The 25,105-nt window shown below is 43.8% G+C and overlaps 1 protein-coding gene across 1 annotated transcript in view; it reads left to right on the top strand.

Moving 5' to 3' along the window:
- The first annotated feature begins 13,203 nt into the window (after positions 1–13,203).
- Positions 13,204–25,105, top strand: part of LOC8028055 (doublesex- and mab-3-related transcription factor A1-like) — a 154,718-nt gene continuing 142,816 nt past the window's right edge. Inside the window, exon 1 of the mRNA XM_042288032.1 lies at positions 13,204–13,428. Within this exon, the coding sequence (XP_042143966.1) occupies positions 13,204–13,428 (225 nt within the window). The remainder of the gene's footprint in view (positions 13,429–25,105) is intronic.

The raw sequence follows: 25,105 nt of genomic DNA, 5'->3' as shown, positions 1-25,105 counted from the left end.
TTAGACGGAGCGGCATACCATAAATATAAATATAGCAGCAACCTCCAAAAAACACAATATTAAAAAAAAGTCGCGTTTTGTAGGTTTTGCGCTTTTATTTTCGAAAAACACTTCTCGCTTTGAGGTGTTCAACTGTCAAAACGCTACACTATCCCCTTTCCGCAAAGCACTTGCGCGATTTATTCGCTGCAATATATGGACAGTAAGGGTGTACCAACCGAAAAGGGGAAAGGGGGGGGGTAAGGGGGGCGTTTGCACCCCCTCCCCCCAATTCTCAGAGTGGGGGGGCAAGACATATGTTTTATCCCCCCCCCCCCCCCCTGAAACAGCGTCCACTGGGCAGGGCAAACACTGGCCGGCGGCGCCCAAGGAATACAAGGGCACCGCCCCCCGGCCCTAGGGGGGGGGGGGGGGGTCTGGTTTGCGCCCCCACTCAAAAATAAGTTGGTGCGCCGCTGATGGAGAACTCCGTTTGACAAAACTAAACTTTCGTTTACGCCGAAAAGAAAAAGAAAAGAAAGAAAAACAACGTCAGTGCTGTGGCATTTATTGTCACGTTTTATCATGGTAAGCTCTTCGGTACAGATTGCTATTTAGTCCTAAACGTATTCACAACCTTCTTTCTGGGTAGATTGCAGCGATTGACTTTTGCGGGAAGGTAGTCGCTCCAGATAACTTGAACCGCAGGTCCACTGCTTTATACAAAAGACAGTTTGCAGACACCGTTTTAGGCGTGTTTGTTTCCTGAATAACGACCCTGTGACATCGATAAAAAAAAAAGCTTCCTGCACATCTGTTTGAAGCTATGCATAAAGCACGCGTGGTTGAGAAGTGTCCGCAAATACTTCTGTCATGGTGCCTCCAGCAAATATCGCGCCTTTTGTATAGTGTATGAGCGTGGCGGTTTCAACGTTAGGTGTCGGATAATCGGAGACGCTCATCAAGCGTTGCGAGGTGAGAAAGTGCGCGGTAACAAAATGTAATGAACATGGTGTAAAAAAAAAAAAAAAGCCACGGGAAAGGTAAAGAGGTTGAAAGTAAATTAACGGGTTTATTTTACATTTGGGGTTTGAAATATTGTTATTTGAAGAATAAAAATTCTTGTCGTAAAAACCATAATCTCTTAGGGATTCTGCGGCTGGTGTACATTTTGTAGCCTAAAAATTTATTAGGGGCGAAGCTCCTTAGGGGCTAGCCATGTCCGTATCTCCGTCCGATGTCCGGCGTCGGGTGCCCGTGCTCACGAGCCGTGTAGGAAAAAAAAAACAACAACAACAACAACAACTGCATCTCTGCATGGTGAATGATGTTGATTGGGGCGAAGCTCTGCTGGTGTTTGTCTGCGTAGACGGTGAGCCGCAGCATGCCGAGCCTTTCGTGCGTTTTCATCCATGTCAGAAAGAGAATGTGTGATATGGAACGTGGTTATATACGCATTTGAGCATTTGACCGCAGCGTGACATGGATGAAAACGAACGAAGGGCTCGGCATGCTGCGGCTCAGCGTCTACGCAGACAAGCACCACCAGAGCTTCGCCCCAATTAACATCATTCACCACGTGGAGATGTGGTTGTTTTTTTTGTGCAACCTTTAAAGGGGCTCATCGTAAAAAAACCTTTAAGGGGTTATATTGAGCTTCTTTTTTTTTTTTTTTATGCGAAAACGTTTTTCCTTTCCCAGAGCGCTTTTTGGAGCGCCAGGGGGCGATAGTGCTTGAGGCAAAACCGTTGTTCACTAGCTAAAAAAAGCTCATCGAAAGCCAAAAAATCTGTTAAGAACGGTTTTTTCTTTTTTTAGAGTAAGGGCTGGACGTCAGATATATAACTTAACCCTAATATTGGCTATCATTTATTGATTTAATAAATCTATTAATCGGGTGTGTTGCTTTCTAGGCATGGGTATATAAATTGAGTTAAAACTACACTTTTTTATTCATTCAGCACTTCTTTGCCGTGTCATCAATATAGAAATGTATAAACTCGCTTGAAACGTGACACTGCAGCGCCCTACGCCAAAAAAAAAAAAATAAGAAGAAAGAAAGCGAGCAAGCGTTTTTTTAAATTGTGTTTCTGTACCGCGGAAGACGAAATTTTTGCATCTTAAAATGAAGGTGCGCATATACCAGCCTAATAGAACAGGAGTAACCGATTACCCAGTTAAAATGTAATCGCGATGAAGGAATTATTTGAAAGGCTAATCAAACGATATGCCCCCTTAAAACGTCCATCAAGCGACATTCGCGGACCCCATTGATTGGGCACGAATTTGGGTTATGGGGATATTTATACAGCGTGTAGTTGGTCAGCCATTAAAGTTGCGACGAGTCACACGCTGTAGATGAGCAATTTAGCCAGAGCAGCACAACCGCTAACCTGGGGTCTTTAACGTGCACCATGCAGTAGTGATGCAGTGTACTAGAATACCTGGGTAGTGTTGGGACCGGAGGGGCTCGCCTGAAGCGCGTGGTATTGATCGCGACAGGTGTCGACACCGGCGCGTTATCCGGAGGGTGTACGCATGCGCGGCTGCACGCGCGAAAATATGAATCTTTGGTGCACCTTTGGTGGAGTGCACAAAGATTTCTGATAGAGCTACGACCTGCCAGTGGTCATATCGCGGCATCAATTACGCTGCGGCACGATCGTTAGCAACATGATGCTTCAATGTATTGGACGGTACAAGCTACATCACCCTTCCTTTACATAAAAACAATTGCGACTTTAAAGAAGCGGATTGCAAGTTGTTTCAGCATAGAATTAGCTGCGACTTTCGGTTTGTCGGATGGTGAGCATTTTAAATGAAATGCCCAGTTCCTTGGTCGCAAAGGCCGAATATTATATATTTGAAAGGGAAATCTAAAGCTGGGAAGCAGTTTTTTTCCGATCTTATTTTATAATGGAACGAAACGGCACATACTAAAGTCCAAAAATTTTTTAGTATGTTTTTAATATCCCAGGTTAATTTCTCAGTCTTCTTTTCTGCCCATCTTCTTTTTCTTTACCTTAATCAGCTCGCTCCACTTCTCAGTCATTGTTGTGTTCATTTATACGTCGAACCACCCAAGCGACGGTCGCAAAGGGGTGATAGTTTTTATTTCTTCATGGCTGCCACAACCATCCGAGGACCACACGACGTTCACTTGTAAGAAATGACTTATAAGCCGTGACAATTTTTATCTCGCGTTTTAACATTGAACTTAAGTCCAAAAACGGAGACAACGTGAGCTGAACAAGTAATACTTCATAAGGTAAAAAAAAAAACAAGCAACTATTTCACATCATTTTGAGCAGAATACATGAGCACACGTATATCAGGCAAGGAAAAAGTTGTAATAGTTTACAGCACGGCATTGACATAATGGTTACAATGTGCACCGTATCCATGGTTACAATATGCAGCGCATTATCCTCTTGAGGGTAAACCATCTGAAGCCTACACGCTCATAACAATATATTTAACCGACAGCTGCTTTCTGACAACCATGTAAGTCTCGCCTGAGCTGGGTATTCGAACACTCTAAAACCGGTCCCTCATAAAAAACGCTGTCCCTCTGATTTTAAAGGGGACAACAATGCTTTCAGGGGGACAGCCCTTTTTAAGAGGGAAATTGAAAAATAAAATAGCAACATCTAGAGGGACACCAACATATTAAGAGAGACCAAGGAAACCGTTTCGTTAGTCCCTCTGAACAGGAAAGACAGACAAAAAGATTCACGCGTGTCCCTTCATATTAAGAGGGGACCGGTCCCTCTTAACTGGACCAATGTAGTTCGGTCAGGAGGAGGGGGGCAGGCGCACTAATCCACGGCAAAGAGTTCAGACGGTGCTAAGGCTTCGCGCCAATTCACGGAGAGCTGGAAACGGTCGTTGCCGGAGAGTCGCAAGCGTCATGCTGCTCGTTTGACTTCCTTCGGGTGAGTAATCCTGTCATATTGGCGCTTTTGTTTTGGGTGCATTGCGGGTGGGAATAACGAGCCATCAATATTTTCACGCTGGCTGTGAGATGCACGAGCTTTGCATGTAGAGTGAGAGTGTTCAGCTGTAGTCCGCGGACGCGGTCGCTTCCTGGATCTGCTCGTTCAGCTAGGACAAAGCGTCGCTAATCGTTTGCCCTGCCGTGAGCAGCAGGGCTGTCTTTCGCACAAAACACTTTTAGCGGGTTAGGGTGTCCCAATGTGTACGCGTCTGTCTTAAGCTGGTGATATCAGACCATTTTCTGTCCGACGCTTTTGTCTACTTTTCAATTTCGAACGCGCGATCGTTCTTCTCCCAGCTCGAGCTGCTAACTTTGGCAGTGCTACGCCGGCATTTTATTACCGGCAATTTCCTGGTATTTTATCCGTGAGCGTACACTGTCGGCATCGAGTACTACAAAGGATGGCATCACCCTCCCTAAGGCAAAGCCAACATAAAGGCACCCTAGCTGGGGCAGTCAGTGTTTGTAAGCTTGGCTCGCCGATTTCTTTCTCGGTGTGCACTCTAAATGCTTGAGGTTGACCGCCCGAGAGCGTTGATTGACAGAAACAATGTTGGCGATTTTCCGTTTGTTTGCCTTCACAATTCATTACAGCGATTTACACTGCAACGTTATGTTGTAGACATCGTTAGCGTTGCAGTGATTATGAACATTTTTTTCTCAAGTTGGCGGCAAGCAAAAACCCATAATGTGTGTGTATGTTTGTGAAAAGGGCAGGGGGATTGGACGAGCACAAAACAAAAAGAAGAAATAAAGGTTTTTTTTTTCTTCGCGTGTTCGCGTTGCGTCGGCGTCTGGGGGAAGGGTGTAGCGGTGGCCAGGGAGTACATTTTTTTTTTTTTTTTTTGTATTCCTTTGGCGTACTGTTTTGTTCGTTATATTTTGACGGTCGTGCCGGCACAGCTACCGGCTTTTTTTTTTTTTTTTTTTTTGGCGTTTACCATGTTTTTGTTTTTGGGGATTTTATTTATGATGTTTATTATGCTCTTTGTTTTCTGTAGCTGGCTGAATATTTTTTTTTCTGTGTCGTGCATCCGCGAAAAATATATAAACAGAAGTTTTCTTTTTTTTTTCTTTTCTTTCTTATGCGCTTTAGGGCTGGTGCGTTGACTGTGGGCGTTAAATGAATGACCGTTATTAACAATCTTGTTTTCAGAGTGAGGCAATGGCAACGAACGTTGACATGAAGGGAATCAGGCGGGGGTTCCGCTCGGATTGCTCGTGTAAAGAGCTCTACCGGGACCTTCTGCACGGTGGAACGCACCACCCTGAGTGGTGAGCCTACTGCGGCCACCCGCACACGGTTCACAACGAACTCGGTAATTATTAACTTTTTGTATTCCGGTATGTAGGTAGGCTCTATTAACGTTCTGTTGGCATATGCACTGCTTCTGAAAAAAAAAAAAAAAAAATTAATGGTTTGCGGCGAAATATTTACAGAAATGTAATTTCTTATTTGTTTATGTTGCTTTCTAAAACATGCGCTAGATCACTTCTGCAGCTTCGAGCCGCAAATGCAATCCATGCTTTCCAAAGCACATGGGGCTTCTAAAGTTCATCTACTACTAAATGCGTTTTCGTTTTGTCTTGGTAATACAGAAACAATTGATTCTCGTAAATTAATTAAAACTGCAGTCTATTCTCGTACCAAAAATTAATAGTAGCAGAAGTTGCGTCATAAGCTAATGTCACTCGCTATTTCATCGCATACAGATTGGGTTCCGAATCTTTGAACTGTTTGCACTTTATTTTCGCATTTGTTTCCTATCGCCTGCTTGATAACAGGTGAAAGCGCTTCATTACCTTTATTCTAATTCCCACTCTCTGTATCTAAAGGAAAACAATATGGTCTTTCATTCAGCTAAAGGTGGATGCACAACTTCGGTTCCATAACACGATCGTCACCATGCTGGGAAACCTGGAGGAGGTAAAAGGGGCCTTCTGCGGAGACAACCCAACAACATTCTTGAACATTAAGACCATCCTCCGGTCTCGATTGGCCAGAAGTTCTTTCATCACCTATGGTATGTGAAAAAGCGAATGCAAAAATAGAAATCTAAGTTTGACGCTGACGCAATTTTTTTTTTTTTTTTTTTTTTAAGAATTGTTGTTTGCAGGACGATTTTACCCCTGAAGAAAAAGTTCGAAGACCCAAGACTTTCTTCGGTTCGGAGAAAGGGATCGTTTCTGGGAACTGGTCAGTGAAACTCACCGCTAGCACGACTATGGAGGGGGCACTAGTCATGTGCTTATGGGTGTATTACATAACGGGGCTTTCCTACCCCGTGGCATGTGGACAAACCCTTGGACTCCTCTAGGGTCTGCTCGTTGAAAATAAAGTGTTTCGATTCAGTTTATGTCGGAGAAGCTCATAAAATCGCTTATGACCGTTCAAAAACAACAGAAATTCTGAGCTTCTGCTGATGGCAAGAGACGCCGAATAATTAGTTTTTAATGCTATGCTACGCTCTAATGCTAATACTTTAATGCTAATACTACGCTCTAAAAAAAAGCACAGGAATCTACTTTCCCGAGCCAGCACTTGGAAAGTCAATCACCGTAACTCACGGAAGCAGCTCAGCGAATCACGATGCCGAAACATAAGATCAGACCAAAAAAGCCAGTCCGAGTTGTGACATTAACCAATGCAAAACATCACGCTTGTTGTGCTTAATGTCGCAACTTATTTTTTTTGTATAATTATATGTTTCGGCATCTACATTCGCTGAGCTGCCTCCGAGAGTTATGGTGATTGTTTTTCCAAGTGTTGTGCGGGAAAGTAGACGCACAGGCTTTTTTTTTAGAATGTATTTTTCTTTTTGTGTTATCCGCTAAAAAAAGTTTTTTTTTTTTTTTTTTTTTTTTCAGCACGATTGTATTGTCGTTGTTTATGATAGGCAAAATGAGTCACTCTGCAGCACGAAATGTTTTGTGTGATAGCTTCCAAGAAACGCCGATTTCTGGCGTCGTTCGAAGTCTTTTTTTATTCGTAAAAGCTACCAGAACATCGTTATAGAATTATTATTTTGATGAAGACATATCAAAATATTTTCTTGTGTCATGGCAAATAAAACAGTGTTTACTCTTAAAGATTGTTACTGTTTTCTTTAACACATTGATTCCGTTTATCAAACAAGATATACAGATCAAATTTCAATTCTGCTACGCAGCACAGAATAACTTTGGTTAAACCATATCAGCAAAAGTGCGAGAAGTGCAGTGCAGCATGTCACCTGACACTCAAAACACGAAGGAGCAGAAATTGTACGATACAATAACAGAGGTAACTTAAAGCCGGGGTCACGCTGCTTATACATCATACAAAATACATTCTGCAGACATGTTCCAATGCGAGTCACCGCGACATCCGTGCTTTGTATGCCACGTGACAAAGTAACCTCTTGATTGGTTACCTCGTGGCGTACGAAGCGCGGATGTCGAGGCGACTCGTTTCGGAACATGTCTGCAGAATGTATTTTGTATGAAGTATAAGCAGCGTGACCCCGACTTAAGGGGGACTATGCCCCTGCATTTTAAGCGGGCCACCGTCCCTCCGAATTTAAGGAAGAAAATATCTAAAAACTGTCCCTCTTAATTAAGGGACTCTGACCTCAAATTTAAGGGAGACGCCGCCTCGCTTACTTTAAGAGGGGTGGTGTCTCACTTAATTAAGAGGGAGCATCTCCATGTAATATTAAGAGGTCTGTCGCCCCCCTTAAAGTTAAGTGGGAAAAAATCGAAGAAATGTCCCTCTTACTAAGTGGGACCGGGCTTAGAGTGAAGAGAAAGACCCATGGTTCTACAGGGGCGTATCTGGTTCACGCGGACTTGCAGGGTGTTTTTGCTTTATTATTTACAGAACTTAACATATTTTATAAAAATGGATGTGGCAGATACGTGGATGCCGTCTTTCGTTATATCCGTAGGGCTAGGTGGACAATAAATGGGGGAATAACCGTTTGCAATGTTTAATAATTAACCAAAATAGGTGAATTAACTTGTTTATTAGCGGCTTTATTGGCCATGGTGCAATTGCAGTTTTAAAAAAAGTTATTATTAAAGGCAAACACAATTTCGACAATTCGCGAAAAGGCAGCAAGGTTCGCGAAATTTATCGTAAAAGTTTGCCTTTCTTCGCTTGATTCAGAAACCGCGTTATGAAAATAATACGTAGAATAGTAACATAGTCGTCCTGATGTGTGGCGCCGGCGAGTCCACCGAAGACAGGCTGTCGAGTTAGGGACGAAGGGACAGAGACAACTGTGTCATTCTTCTCCGCATCAATATCAGCACTACCTCATTCGCAGTTTCAGCGCGCGGTTTTTTAATTAAGCGAAGAAAGGCAAAATTTTAGCGATAAATATCTCAGGACAGAGCGAGCGGGTTGGTAGAAATAATTAAGCTTGAGGAAGAAAACGAGAAGGGACGGACAAACACAACAAAAAGGAGCGCCTTGTTGCTTTCGCTCAAAGCTCGTTGTTTGTTCGCGAACTTCCTAAATTGGGTTGGCCTTTAATAATGGCTCCCTTCAAAGCTGCAACTGCAACTTTGCCCAGTAAACCGTTCATTGACCCTTTGCCTAACGAAAAAAAAAAATTAAAAATATCGATTTTTTTTTTTTTTTTTTATGTGCCCTATACTTTTTTCACCTTGTGTTGTACCACACGAAAGGCTACAAGCGCGAGCTCCTTGCTCTGGGGCACATCTCGGCTGCACAAGTTCTCGTGCACAAAGGACAGCTGCCAACGCTATGAGCTCGCCCTTCTAGCCTTCGCTGCGCTACAACATAAGGTGAAACGTAGTGTATAGACGCTTTCAGCGCGCGCCAGATCGAGCCGCCATAGCCGACCTTCTCTTGTCTTACCGAGATGCCGAGCCACTGAAGCGGGCGTTGCCGAACCTCCACAAAGGCCTTGGCTGGGGAGAAGGACGCAGTAGAATCTAAAATGGCAATAACCTGTTTTGCTGTGGTAATGATGAAGTGAAGCGAACGGAATAAGCGGGAACAAAAACTGAAGGTCGGTTATGGCGGCGCCCATGCACAGCTGCCTGAAAGCGTCTATAAAATCGGGGTACCGACACGTGCAGCGCTCAAAGTGAAAAAAGAAAAAAAGGCGGGCTGCGCGATTTTTTTTTGGATAACTCGACTACAGCGCCGCCACGAACTGTCAATACACGCGCCCTCACGAGCTCCCGTTGCCGAGCCGCTCCGGTCCCAACACTACCGAGAGCCGCATATGTAGAGAGTTTGGCCATTCGTTGGGAAGTATAGGAGACAAATGAGGAGGCGCCATTGGCCGAAAGCGGGCTGGGCGCGTTCTAGGGCGTCTTTAGAAATTCGAATGTGACCAACCGGAAGCCGGAAATAATACCCTGGCGGTGGTCGCGAGAAACAAACCTGATAACTGCGTTGGAGTAACTCTCGATGGCTGAAAATATGGTACACGTGATGTTTCAATCACGCTCATCCAAAATGATAATGGAAGAGTGCGACTAGTGGAACGATCGATATAATCCGTACGCCAAACGCCGAGGGCCGGGAATCGGCCGTCCAAGCCGTCCGAGCGGTCACATTCTGTCCGCGCAAAACAAAGTTGAGCGGCGCATTCGTTTCTTACACCTTTCTGCATGATCATGATCAAAACAACACTTGCACCCTATTTTCAACCACAAAGAGTTACTACACTTCACTCTTATGCACTTATTAAAACCTTATACGAACATGAACCTTCGATCAGAACTGTTTCTCGCTACCACCACTAGGGGATTCTTTTCGGCTTCTGGTTGGTCAACAGAGCATGCCAGGCCCTCTTTCCGAGTCTACCGCACGCCTTGGCTCTGCCCGCACCTACCATTGACCAAACTCTCTACATATACGGCTCTGACACTACCCAAGTATTCTAGTACACTGTAGTAGTGACACACGACCGCACGCCGGTACGAAGCTCATCCAGATTGAAACGGGCAGGGGTGGCGCTCGAACCCAGGATCCCCGGTTTCTGCAGCGCGAGCTTTCGCTCCGCGCGCGTCGAGCTGGGTGTGCGCTTCAGCCCCCTCGGCCACCGATCCGCCCGCTTGGACACGAGGTGTGTTGGATCCGAGACGATCGCCGAACGCTGACGCAGCGTTTGTGTCCAATACGATCTGAGCCGAGTTCACTCCGAACGCTGACGCTGTCTTCGTGTCCAATACATGCTCAAGGTATGTGATCGAACAATGGCGGACAAACGTTGGCGCGGACTTTCGAAGAGTGTCTATTGCCTAGCCCTAGTTTTGGAATTTACTATTTCAACGAGTTAGCATATTTTGCGCGACGATTGCCGTTCACTTTCGAGTGAATGGTAGAAAATAAAGTTCTGGCTACGTAAAAAAAAAAAAAAAAGCTTTTTGGGGAAATTTACATGCCACGAACTGTAATTCAAGCAAGTAGAATTGAGAAAACTTATCATTAAGCTGCAGGTAGAGTGCGTTAGAGAGTACAACTGATGTTTGTTAAAATGCCAGCAGAACGTTTCAGGGACAGACACACACACAGACGAACAAAAAGGCAGACACACCGCTGGACTAGCAACTATCTTAATGAAACAACTGATGGACCCGATAAAACCTGTGGATTCTTTCGTTGTCACATTCGAGCTTATTATATATTTCATGAAGATAATTATATAAAAAGCATCGCCTTGGCCTCTGGCTACGTTAAAAACTTCTTCTGAGCTCTCCGGTATTTAGCCTATATAAGGGTAACGAGAGATTTATCGGAAGGAAACAGCGAACTGAGGACTGAATTTCCTTCCAATGCCCGATCGAATTGGAACAAGAATTGTCGTAAAGTTGAAGAGGTTGCTCAGCCTATACGCCCAAACATCGTATTACACCAGCAATCAGCTAAAATGACCCGCGACCGGAATATTTCAGTTTATGCGCCACGTTCATCACTTAGTTTTCAGGGGGATAACTGGGTCTATACCTAGAGTGGTTTAATGGGACGTCTTTCCAGCTTGAAATCTCACCGGACGCCATGGTGATCAACTTTCGCCGTGTGTGTATCTAAGTGCGGCGACAGTGTGTTTGAGCTTCGTCTAGCTTTTTCGCGGCATGATCGATTGCGTCCACCGCGGAAGTCAGCGACACAAAGTAGCAACATCTAATACTAGATTTTCATGCCTATCGGATTTTATTCGTAATTAAGACGAGCCGGCGATCGACCAGTCGACCAATTGGCGGCCGGTCATAAAAGCCCCAGTATAGAGGCTGCAGCGGTGACTCAGAAGGAAACAAATCAGTATATTCTTGGATGTATCAACCAAAATACGTCCCTATTCGTAGTACATACTGAGTCCTGTAGTCGACGGAGCTCCCCGTTATGCTTCAGAGTTCACCAACAGCAGAAACGATACCAATAGCTAAGCGTACGCGAAAACAAATTGGGAAAGTAGCGGATGCTGTGTATTCATATAGCGGTGTGCGGTTTACCGGAAAGACAAAAAACATTTAGTGAAACCGCCTGATATAATGTCCAGTGTGTCCCCCGAAAACATGCGGGGCTTTTTTTACCACCAAAATAACCTACGCATCGCCAAAATTGCATTTCTCACCCAAACCTACAGCCTTAGTGGTTCAAACCATTATGCAAATGTTTCGTTACTAACTGTTATTTTATTAAAAAAATATAAGTGATTGTTCAAAATTATAATTGGAGGTAAACGTGACCTCAAGAAAACTTTGGTAAAAACCCTTAGCAACACAAAAATAACTAAAGATAAACGTGCATCTTATCTTTCCAGGAGTGCATCACCACGGATCCCGCCAAGAATCTTCTGATGGGATACAAGCCGTCCTCTCAACTCACGCCCATCACAATATGACAGGGGAACGAGCGTCGATCAAGGCTATGAGCACTCTAGTGCCGTGGCGCTACGCGGGAACCCACCGCAATACCGTCTCCACTCAAGTCCTTGTCAAGGAACAGACGACAAAAAGATTTTCCAAGGGCAGAGACATGAAAGTACGAGTCGCTGAGAAACATGTTTTGAGAGATATGAGGATTTACTTGGTAGATTTTGATTAACGCCCCCCCCCCCCCTCAATTTTCAAAGCTAAAAAAAAAAGAGGAAAGAACGAGAGATTCGAGCCCACCAGTTATACTTGAAGGCTAGCCGAAGCCTCGACAACCGAATCTGTCTGGGTAACAAGTACATAAGAGATCTATGCTCCGATTGTCGCAATTTCATCCTGAACGTGGGTCCTGTTGAGACAATACATCTAAAATTTTGAAGTTCTAGTGGTAGGATACCTAAATGCAACTATCTCTTGTGTTGGTGACCTCGCGTCAAAAAGGAGAGGCAGTTGGCGGTTCAAGATGCACACATCAGGCAGGTTGCTGAAAAGACTTCAAGAAGAACTGAAAGCAAGAACAGTAAAACACATAAACGCAAAAAGTGCTTATGACTCCAAGCGGTATGCTTACGATGTTCCCATTGCGGCAAATAACTAATTTTTGTACCATCTCTTGACTATCTCTAAACGGACCTGTTACAACAGTTTCCCGGAGTAGTAACCCCACTGAAGCGGTGTCGTGGACTAAGACTCAACTATTTCGCACAGCCATCTCTCACCTCTGATGTGTGCCGTAGCTGCTCAGACACTCTCAAAAACGGCCACTTTAGATAGAAGTTTCCGCGAATGCCTCAAGAAGCTGTGACAAGCGTCTGGAAATATTCTCAACGCAGCCAGCGCATCAGCCGACCATCAAGATGATGACCAGGCACACCAACCCAAGGTGCTAACTATAGACCTCATGTGCGTGGAGTGTCTCCGAGGGGTTGACTAGCTTCTCGCTATCCAATCTGGTAACCCCAGACCTCAGTCCCAGCTGCGTTGGAAAACTGTGGTCCATATCTGGTTGCCCTTGAAGAAAACAGACATCCCTCAAAGCGTCGACGGTTTCAAGATGACTCAATGCGCAGCAATAGGCTTACGGTTTGTGAAGTGTCATTGAGAACATGACTAGTAGAACAATAATGATGAACCTACCACTTGTCATTTAGTGCGCGCGTCCACCTGAGGTGCAGGGTAGTGATACCCGAAGCCTGTTCGTCACAAGGACAAGAACGATGAAAGACAGTCTTGAGAACACTGAGCTCTCTTTAATGCACCTCTCCTACGTACCATAGGAAGGACGTAGCTGTGGAAGACCTGCTTCAGCGAGTTGTGTTGGAATCGTGCGCATGAGTTCGCCGTTGCAAAGACGCGCCTCTCCAAGCCCCACAGGCTCGTCGGCAGCCCCCGCTGGCTCAGGGAGCTCGGGGGCCCGCCGACCCAAGTGCGCCCGCTGCCGTAACCACGGCATGATATCGTGGCTCAAGGGACACAAGCGGCAGTGCCGCTTTAAGGAGTGCGCCTGCGCAAAGTGCAACCTCATCGCGGAGCGGCAGCGCATCATGGCTGCACAGGTGAGTGAGGAAGTTTTTCACTTCTCCTCGTGCACACTATTGCAGTCACGCCTCGTTAGTAGAAATAGGTCAGTTCCCCGCAAAAAAGTTCATTACTTGAGTTGTCCATAATATCAAGACAGAAAGGCATGTCTTCATCCAGTTCGTTCCCCTAAATGTTGTTCATATAGGTCAGTATGCATACTAACGTATTCCGTATTAACGAAACATCACGATATCACGAAGGTTACGGAAACTGAATAACGGTACGGAACTGCTAATACATTCAAACTTACACATCTAGGGTGACATACAAATTCTGTGAAGTATAGTGAAGCATTGGACATTTATACCGAGTACATAACCCAAACAGAAAGGCTTCCACGCTTCGACTCGTGCCCGCTACTGCAAAAAAGCAATAATTTACGATTAGATTATTTAACAAAAAATAACGAACTCCTCTTATAAATTACACATAAAATTATTTATTTATTCACTATTTTGCTTGAATTGAATTTTTTATTATTACTGGAAATACACAAGCAATGGACATGCAATGTCTACAGCGGTTTATTACCTTATTTTATCTAAAAGTAAATAAAATACACCCTTATCATGTGCCACATAGATCAGGTTGAAAATTTCGGATGCTCAAATGTATAAAATTATGAACGTTTTTTTTTATTTATACTTTTATTTATCAAACTTTCGGCTTTCTCTTGAAGGCCGTTACAGGAGAGGTTGAGAGAGAGTTTCAAAGTTGCACCGAACGTGCGGCAAACAAAATAACTTAGAAAATTGTGGAAACTTCTCACAGCTAAGAAGCACGTGAACACAACAGAAAGGAATACATTTTAGCTTGAATTTAGCCATGTAAGGACCCAGGCTGAATATTTGAAAAAAAGGAAATGCTAGTACACAGTGACACAGTTCATGCTACTTTTTTTTTTTAAATTGGGGAAACATATGCTCTAATTAAAACGCCAAATGACACACGTTACAGAAAATAACTCCACGTTCTGGAATCCCATTACACTCTTCATTTGCCTCAGAAAAAAAAAAATGACTGGTGTTGGATATAAATGGTTCTTCGCCCTGTCCGTCCGAGACAGCAATGAATCAGACGAACATAAAAACAACTAAATTTAGACATTACCCTTACTAACGCTGTAGAGGAGGCACGCGTACACCATTTGAAATAATCCAGCATCGGCGAACTGCGAAACACTGCTCTCTGCAGGTATAAATATAATGCACGCGCTGGTTGCTGCGCGATGACAGAAATATGAACAATGTTTGCCCTTTAAAGCTGACTTATACAAAGACCAAGATGACGTGCTTGCGTTAGGGCGCGTTTTAAAGATTGCTGCTTGATGAAGGTTGATGTCCGTTCAGATGAGTTTCTTGGGTTTCCCTTTTTTATCCAAACACGTACGAACTATAACACTTGACAAAAATAGTGTTGTACGACGTCACAGCTGAAATTAATAGGCTGTCAGAAAATTATCAGGACCTATAACAGTTATTCACCAACGGGTGTCCATGTGTCTCATGCACTTACAGCCATACTCTCCTGTCTCAAGTTCAGTGTCCATGTCAGTCACAGCTTACTCTCGGAAAGATTACAAACAGTTTCCTTAGGTTCAGTTTAACGTCGTGCGTGAATAAACCGACAACGAATTTCAAAGTCCGTCTAAACTGGAACTTCGACCGAACCTTCTCGTTATTAAGAGTTTAGAGTGCAGTTTCGATGTCCGCAGCCGTTTTGGTCGTCCTCACCGCCCCACTCATTGCCTGGCACTGAAAGCGACGATACTCAGGGTTTGTCGCCGATCTCGGTTTAAGCTGACGGCAGAGCTGATAACACATTTTTGTTGCAACAATGAACAGCCGCTGCCGCACCACTGGCGTATCTTCTGCCTACGCGAACGTACTAGTTGGAAGTCATGCGGATCATGCAGAATTACAGGACGGTCTAACGGTATTATAATCCTTACTACACTGTCAGGCGTGAACAGAGTTAACGTCCCTTTTTATGGCATTCGTGCGTTTGTGGGGCGAGAGCGATTAAGCAGAAACGTCAACAGACAATCAACAAATAATAAGCAATACACCTATGCACATGTGGTTTCATACGACGATTACACAAACACAAAAAGAAAAATAACTCAAACACCTTTTGTAAAGTAAAAACTTAAGGTTGATTGCTATCGTATTCACTACGACTCCTCACCTACTCCATGCAACGGTTTTATGGGCCGTTATTGCTTTTGTTGTTGCTTTGTGATTTGGCGTCCCATGCAATCTGTGCGCATCTTAAAACGAACCCACGGCGTATCGCCTCCACACAGAAAGTTGAACACTGAGACTTGGCTGATCTATATAACTGAGCCCAGAGACGCGACTGTGCCGCTGTATTTTCCGTGCATTCGTTTTAGTTTTCTAGGTAGAGCCCCACTTCGCTGCGGGCCTGCGTCTTGCCTAACCGTGTTAGAAGCGCGAATTTAATTACAGCCCTTCCTTAATATTATATTGTTTCTTTGGTGGGACGGCATAAACAAATGGTTTACAGGAGATTATAATATACTCCACTCATTTGCATAAGACAGCCTGGGTCTACAGCGCCGAATCCTCCCTGAGCGCTTTGGAAATCACGCGCGCTCGAGAGAACTCACGTGCTTTCCAATGTCCACGCTCTCGCGCTTTAGCACTGCGCCAAAGGAAAGGGCTGCCACCGAAGCACCGAGACACCTGATTCGCCAAGGAAGCCGACACGCATATCAGCGCTCTCTCGACGGGCTTTCTATACTTCGTCTCACTCTACGATGGACTAAAGGCAGAAGCTACGAACCGCCAGATCCAATCACGAGCCACTTAGACATTGTGCGGTATTTCGCTTCGAAGACCGTATGGGTGCCCGCGTCTCGGATCACTGATGGGAATGGAACGAGAGTGGTTCGGATCGAGCAGTGAGTGACTCAACAATTTTAGATTGCAAAAAAAAAAGCCACGGCGTAATGGCTGTTTGCAGTGTCGAAGCTGTAAAAATGACGCAGCGTTTTTGGATTCGAAGCATTATTCGTCCAAACCTAATCAATGCTAACCATATCATAGTTTAGCTTGGAACGTGATTGGACCTGGCGGCCCGTGGCTTTGGCCTTTAGTCCATCGTAGGATGAGACGAAGTATAGGACGATAGATGGCGGCAGCCACTCCTCACAATTGAAAGGGGAAAATTTCGAGGCAAGGCGTATTCAACTGTTCTAACTACGAGAAAACTGTCAGCGTCAAGGCCTTTGGATTTTTGTGGAGTACAATGTATTACGATAGTAAAGCATTTAGTTGACATATAACAAGAATTTGAAAGTAATTTTCTAGTCAAAATCGCCAAAGAAACTGAAGTTTTTCCTTCGTGTTGAGCTATGTGCGAGTTGCAGCGTCAGCCAGATTGTTTTTGCCTTTTTTTCTCCGTGTGCACACACACAAAAAGAAGTGTTAATAGTATAATTTTTTTTAATTATAAATTTAAAAAGCACAAAATCAGAGTGATAAATGCATCATCTTAACAGAGCTTTGTGAAAAGTTTCATTGGCATTCAGTTGATATGTTCGTTCATTAATACAATTTTACGCTTGACTATACACTCAAAAACTTGTAGTTTGGCTAGTTCTAGCGTTTCTCTCATAGTTCCGCCTGCCGCGGACGAAGGGACTGATCTTTTTTTTTTTCTAATAGGCTATTTGAGGCGATAGAGAGATAGTACAGAGTCCTATTGGGTTCAACCGTGCAAAACATCGTAAAGTTCAACCGTACGTCGTGAATTCAATATTTGTTTATTTATTTATTCTAGTTAAAGTGCCAAAAAACAGATCGAGACCTTATTAGTGAGCACATATTACAAACAATAAAAGAACAGATACAGACAAACACACAAGCAATACGGGATTTAGACAGAATAAAACGAAGTAAATAAAACTACGGAGAACTACGGAGAACAACAGAGCACGGATGTTTGTCAAGCGGCTAACAATGCTCTTCTAAAATTTAAAATAGGTGAAAACAATTCTAAATCACTCCTGTCGCGATTATAAAAGAGCTGAAGGCGTGTCATCGGGGGCTGGACACCGACTTTCTGTGGTTAGAAAAGAAATAGAAATCTGATACGCTTTTGAGAAACACTGAAAGAAATCACACCTAAAAGTAAAGGTGCATCAATTGTAGCGTTCACTATCTTACACAAAAAAGTCATGACTCGCGCTAATCTTCTTTTGTGCAAGGGTACCAAGTCAAACAGATTAAGTAAGTATTCATAATCAAGATAAATGCGCCTCCCAACCCATCCATCGTAAACAACACGCTCGAGACGGCGCTGCACTTTTTTTTTTTTTTAAATTCAATGGTGTTCCATATAACTGTGCGGAACTCAAGTTAAGACAATACAAGGGCGCGAAATAGATGTATCATGCTACCGTAGGTACGAAAATTCTGCGTCATTCGGGAAATAACGCCTAGTACCTGGTAAGAATCGTCCACAATATTCGAAACATGCTCAGTAAACGAAAGCCAGGAATCAAACAGCACTCCCAGATCACGGATAGTATCTGACCTCGCGATAGCTGAGCCTAACGTGGTATACGAGTACTCAGTGCACCTTGTCTTACTGGTACAGAAAACAGCCTTGGTGTTACTGGCGTTAAGTACCAAATTATTTTTCAAGCACCAGTTTAGAACTGTCTGAACATCGTTTTGCATCATTAGGCAGACAGTCGTTAAATGCATTTTGCTACGAATCTTAGCATCATCTGCAAACTGCAACGTCTTTGAATGCTGCACACTGTCTACCAAATCATTGACAAAAATGTTAAATAACAACGGCCCCAGATTGGACCCTTGAGGCACTCAAGTAGTTAAAACATAAAATACAGAAAAACACCTTTCGTACAGCACTTTGTTAGGTTTTCCGCCAAGATAACTGGACAAATCCAAAAGGGCTAGTCGTGCTCAACGTTGAAAATTTGGCTTGTAAACAATTTCTGATCTACATGATCAAAATCTTTACAGCAATTGAAATAAACAGCATCAACTAGTCCACGGGACTTGAACTTAGGTAGCGTGTGTTCCAAAAATAATACAAGGTTTGTATTATTTTTGGTCAAAGAGACGATTTAAAATTAAAATAAATATGCTTATGAATTGCCTTTTTAAATGCCTTAGAAAAAGAACAAAGAAGAAAAATCGGTCTATAGGTATTAACGCAGTCAGTGCGACTAGATTTATGTATAGGTAATACTACTTCCATCCTTGAGCAAATACATTGGCCGCTAAGGATTTATTGAAAACATGTAGCAACACAAGGGCAAAAATATCCCTGCATCCCTTCACAATAATAACATAAATTTTGTCCTCACCATCTGACTTTTTTTGAAGCGAGTTCAATTATTGCGGGAAGCATATCTTCAAGCGGAAGTTTCGGAACTGCCAAGCTGCGGGTAGGTTCAAGAGGAGCATCGGTCATAACAGTGCACGGCGTAATCAAGTTACCGACGGAATAAAAGAACGTAGCGAAAAGATGACAGACTTCAGACGGCTGAGATATGAATCCAGAGTCGTCTAGCAAGCAATGGTTTTCGATTTACTAGTCGTCCTCCAATACTTCGCGTAATTCCACAGAGCCTTAAGATCGAGTTTTAAATTGCGTTCAACTGAATTTCGCCAGTTCTCCCCATCACGCCGTATCAACTTTCTGGCCGCTGAACGATGCCCTTTAAACCAACCCTGCCATTTCTTTATGCCGGTGTTCTTGTACTTTTTATGATACTTCGCTTTTATACGCAACGCATCCCGTAGCGCTCTGGAAAACCAAAAAGGGTCGTTGCTAGTTCGACCGCTTCTACGTGGAATGAAATTATTTATGGCTGCAATTAACGATGCTTGTTTGACCTTTAGCTGCGCTATTAATATTCGAACTAAGTGAAATAACTCTCCAGTCTACGTTGCAAAGCTGATTGTAAAGTTTGCTGATTGTAAAGGCCATGGTAATCCCCACGAGCGTAGTTATATTTGAAGCAGTGATTACTCGCCGACGTCGAGCGGGAAGTACGATAGAATGGGTGAATGGTGGATGCCATTTATCGATGGAGACAAGAGTTCGGGTTCCGTGTTTTCGGCCTTTATCTTTATCCAAATTCGAAAATTATTTATTGAGGTTTATTTTTTTCTTTCGAATCGGTGTTTTTATGTGTCTAATTTTAATGCTGGAGATAAATCGGCGTTGGTAGAGCTTGCGTTGGGAAGCAACCGTATAATTACCGAAGAAAATCTTGTAATTTAAAATGTTTAAATTATAATGTTTTCTTTAATAATGCTGGTAAAGATAAGAGAAAGGAACACGGTGCAAGCTATGTAGTTTCGATAGAAAGGATCAACCCAAGGACAGTTCAGTGCGGTTGTGTTCTGGGCGGACGAGAGCAGTTCTTCAAAAAAGTAATTAATTCCAGTTAGAATTACTTGATCTAAGAAGTAATAGATTACCGTTACAAATTACTCCCCGTAAGAAGTAATCGAATAATTACTTGGTTCCTTTACTCGATTACTTTTGCGTTACTCCCAAGAAACACGACAATGACACAATATCTACTGCGTGTTTAGGGGGGAAGGTTTTGGGTCGAATCAAAATTAAAACAAAAATAAAACACATTCAGTACCACCTACCAAATATTTTATGTTTATAATTTTAGGAGAATGAATCTATAAAGTTTTAAATAACTTAAGCAGGTCTTCAAGATAAACGAGTCTGGCTCTGTCCAAACAGGACAGAACTAAATACCATGAACATGGGGCGAATGCACTTGGGCGGTGGAGTCACGCACACCATTCGAATTAATCCGAGTTTGGCATCGGCGAGCTTCAAAACAAGACTCCCCCAAAGATTTTTTTTAAATGTTTGCTGCATGTTGTTTAAATGGGGGCTGGTTTACCTAATAAAATTGACTGGCTGTGCGAACAAGATGCGGTACTTGCGTCTGGGTACATTTCAAAGACTCCTGCTTGATGAAGGTTGTTATCCGACCGAATGACCCTATTTATCTTCTTTCTTGATCACCAAACTTACCAGAACCAAAACGACACATGAAACATCTTTAAGTCGAACTGATATTTTCGTTGAGAAATTATTAAAGAAAGCACAATTGTAAGTGATCAGCACGTTTCCATGTCTTTCACGGGTTTACAGGCGGCTTCTCAACTCCAGTGTCCAAGTGAGTCACGGTTTATACTCAGAAAACTCGGGCTGTGTTCCCTTTCCCTAAACTTTCGGTCTAAGTTCCCGCAGGCGCAATCCGCTGACGAGAACCCCAGCATCCTCTTTGCTACGAATATCGGTTCAGCTTCGATGTACCGAGCCGTTTTGTCGTGCCCCCTGACCAGTTGATTGCATGCTGCCGAAAGTTACAGTTTAAACTGAGAGCAGGGTCGATGCTACATATTTATTTTTTTTCCGTTCCAATGAACTGCTGTCATCGAACCCCTCAGGTTTTTGACTTACGCACCCGCTAGTGCGAAGTCAAGTTATAGAAGCCACGTAGCCGGTTGGTCCAGCAAGTATTTAGCTTCCACAGCGCTGTCAAGGATGAGCAAGGTCGAGGTCTCATTCGAGCTTCCTCTCTGTTTCCGGGTTGAACGTGTGTAGGCAGAAACATTGACCATAGCCTCCTCTATACGTATAGAGGAGGCTATGCATTGACACGTAAAGGACGGTTTCGTGCCGAAAAGAAGGAAAAAGACAAATGTTTTTTGTGTGACAAGGCGCGGAAGGTGGGGAGGGAAGAAGGAGGGAAGAGGAGGAGGGGGAGGGAGCCGAAATATGCGCCACGGTCACTGTGTTCACGGTCCTACTCGACACGAGTCCTACGCAACGGTTTTATGGTCCATTCGTTTTCTGCTCTTTTGTACGCTCGACGCAGTCCGTTTGTTTTCCAAGAAGTCGAAGCCTGTTGCTTTTAGTGGACAGTTGAATCCGAATCCTCCCAGCCTGGCTGACCGTACGAACGAGTCCAGAACCGGGTTCTGGCTGGGCTCTCGTGCTTTCCGTGAATTCCTTTCCTTTTCCTCACCAGAACCTCACCTCTGTCTTGTGTGACCACGGTAAAAGCGGGAAGGCCGTTGCATCGCCACTCTTCCATCCTATTTTTCTCTTTGATAATGCGGAAGAATTGTAACGAGTAATTTCAGTAATTCGTCACTGAAAAAGTAACGAGATTACACTACGAATTGCGATTTAAGAAAAGTAATGATTTAAGTATTAAATTACAAGAAAGCTAATTATTTACAAGTAATCCCGTTACTTATAACGGATTACTCACAAGTCTGGTTTCGGGTCAACGAGATAAAAAATAAGGAAAGAAGAAAAGAAACAAGGGTAGGGTAGAAGACGCTTTCGCGTGAAGCTGGCGTTTTTTTGTTTTTGCTGCTTTTTCTAAGCTAAAATTCCCATTTTTCAGTTTCCGCCGATTCAGAGAAAAGCGTCTCGGGGGTCAATTTGTATTGTTTATAGTTTATAAACAATACCGGGTACCATTGATGCTCATTGTTGACCTGCGTTATACCCCCAAAAGTTCTAGCATGTGCTTTCAGAGGAAATCGTCAAATGTTTTTCTAACTTTTTGAAGGGAAATTAGCCGAGGTTATAACTACTGGAGTATGAAATAAAACTATTCAAGGGAGTTGTGGCACTTGACACCTGACGTTTATATGTCGCGCAAGAAGAACTCCAGACAAACTTCACTATTCGTCTTACCGTATGAAAAGGAAACAGTTTATAACTATACTCCTTGCTGATATACATCAGCATCGTTAATAGCGCATGCTCAATACATCGTGAACTCGCGGCGTATTAAATATACAATCTAGAAGCAGGCACATGGAATGACCAAAATCGATTCCGAGAAATGTGTCTATTCCAGAAGACAACGTACATTCGTATTTGTTATAAAAGCAAAATATAAGCTCTTTGACTTTGATATTATTTTAAACCTTAGTACTGTAATCTCCATTCGGTAGCTCTTTCATAAGCAAACGTCAAACCACTCGCGCAGACGCCGAAGACACGCAGCATCTCTGATAAAACATCCTCTAAAGATAAATGAGCTGCTTCAATAAAAAAACAGAAAATCATCAACGTATCTAAAAATCTTCGTTTTGCTCTCGCGTTCAAGTTTTTCTAAGATGGCGTTGTCGCAGCTATTTAAAATATGTCGTAAATGACTGACGCACCACAAGATCCAATACAAGCACATCTGATTCTGTACAAACGTGTCTTCCTCAAACAAAACAAAAGTGTGCGTAAGATAAAAAAAAAAAAAACTAAAAAAACTCACAGTTTTTAAAGCTTTTCTCCCTAACGCTGCATGAAGCCTGAAATGAAACCTCATTTTTATCGATACACTTCCTAACCGCACAGAAAGGTGGTTCGTGCGGTATAGAATACAACAGATATTCTATGTCCAGCGAAAAGACACTTCTTCAACCCGACGCATCTCCTTTATGAGTTCTGTAACGCATTCAGAATTCTTAACTAACAAAGGATAATGCAGCTTCAGTGTCGACAGATGTTTGGTGAGGTAGCTGGACATGCATGTAAAGCTGCCAGGAGCCTCTGCCCGCTACAATCGCTAATAAAGCTAGCGCTTTAAACGAAGTGTTCGACAGCCGGGAACGATAGCCACCACTACGTAGCCAAGTGTACTTGAAAGCAGCGTTGTGCCCGTTACCGAAACGAAATAATGGAATAGCGTTTCTCGTGAGTTCGACAAAAACTAGCACGTTCAGCAACTCGTCACCATCCTTCAAAATGTAAAAAAATGGCGACCATTTAAAACTTGCGGAGGGTCCCCCTGCGTTGCTTATGATTTCAGCACTCATTTCTGACAGTCATAAGCCACGGATGCGATCTGTCACAACATAACAATTACCATATTCTTTAGTTAGCTCTAAGTCCGACGAAAGCCGGACGCAACGATGTAATGGGTCAATCGAGCAGCGGCGTATGTGCACCGTAACGGCGCTCATGATCTTTGTGCGTTTGCTCTAGCCGGCTAAACAAATGGTCCACAAAAACAAAAAAAAAAAAAACAAAAAAAACATAAAATTGCGGCTTATTCCCTGTACGTAATTTGTTCTGTCGTTGATAGCAAGGGCGTGAAGATGTTGGGGCTGTTTTGAATGGCTCTATCGAATAGTAGCGTCGTCACGGATGTCGAGTGAAACGGACTATGGACAAACAATCTGTTTACTAACGAGTCAGCGTTTGCCCACACCAGGTGTTTGCACTGTGCATGCGCAGGAACTAGATATGCGTGAAGTGAATTGCGCGTGCGCATGCGCAGTGTCGACAGCAGCGCCACCGCTGCGGCTCGACGTCAGTAGATGGTGCCTGGAACGCGTCTGCGACTGGAGATCTCTACCGCGTCCGAAAAAAGTGGTCCCTCGATTCACGCGCGATGACATCATAAAAGTGTCATACTGTCGCCGGTGGCAATCCTGCTGGTGTCCCAGCAGCGGCGGTCTATAATGTGCTAGACGCCTGTTCTGATGCTGGTCGCGCTCCAGTGTGAGGGCCCACGGAAGTTTCGGCAGGTACAAGTTGGGACGCCGCGACGACAGCGGTAGTGGCGTTCGCTCGTGATTTTTGCCAGTATTTCTACGATCAACCTCCAGGTTAGCGACATTCGGCAGCATGATATTTCGGCTTCTGTATGCGTCAGCTGTTGCCACTTCGGGACCACTTTTGATGTATGGGAGAAATAGGACGCTATAGCCTACCAGTCGGCGACTTGGTCCAGGTACCATAACGTCAAAGCCGCTTGATGGTTTGTAGACGACATATAATCCATACACACATACTAAAAGCGCAAGGTTAGGGCGCATTCCCTGTGCTTCATTGAATTAACCATTGACGGCACAGGCGCAAAGAAAGCGACACCAAACGCGATGACCTTGCGCTTTCGGAGATGGTTGATTTTCCCATCGGCTTCGACTGCGCCGCGACTTCATTTTATTCAGAGAATATGCCTTTGCATCGCTTATCATCCGCGCGAAAAATGCTGAGTCACTGAGCTGTGGAGGCATGCGCAGCGTCAGGTATACTGCACAACAGAGCTAAAGCGCATGCTCAAAAGGCGTTCTACGGTCCCGCAGACAAAAATGGCAGCGTGCAGAAGGCGATTTTTGCACAGGTCTAGAGGGATTCTGCTGATCATCTTTATTTATCTGAAATGCTGAAATGTGTCAAAATGTTATTTCCCAACTTGTTATAGGGTTGATTTCGGCTTTTAGAGTGGACCACCATGGTATAACAGTGTTTATTGACTAAAAGTAGGGCAGCCTCATCCAAAAGGCTTGTTTCCGCCCGGAATCGAACCAAGGACCTTGCGCATGTGAGCAATACCACCTAGAACACAAGGCCTGCGCGTTTCCTCCTCTAAACGTCATCACTAGTAGATCCCCTCAGCGCCCCCTAGCTAGCCCGGATGAGCAACGTCTTCTGCTACATCGTCTGCTCCATCGCCTGCTTCAGTGGTTTGTGTAACAGATAATGAACCAGATGCCCACGCCGAGTGTCTCTTGCAAATAGCATACGATGAAGTTAGACGTTCACGTGGAGCGTCAAATGCATGAGCGAAATTGCCTTACTGCTGCGCGA

The sequence above is a fragment of the Ixodes scapularis genome, unplaced genomic scaffold, assembly GCF_016920785.2.
Source record: "Ixodes scapularis isolate PalLabHiFi unplaced genomic scaffold, ASM1692078v2 ptg000910l_1__unscaffolded, whole genome shotgun sequence".
NCBI classification, from domain to species: domain Eukaryota; kingdom Metazoa; phylum Arthropoda; class Arachnida; order Ixodida; family Ixodidae; genus Ixodes; species Ixodes scapularis.
This window is presented reverse-complemented; position numbering and strand designations above follow the sequence as displayed.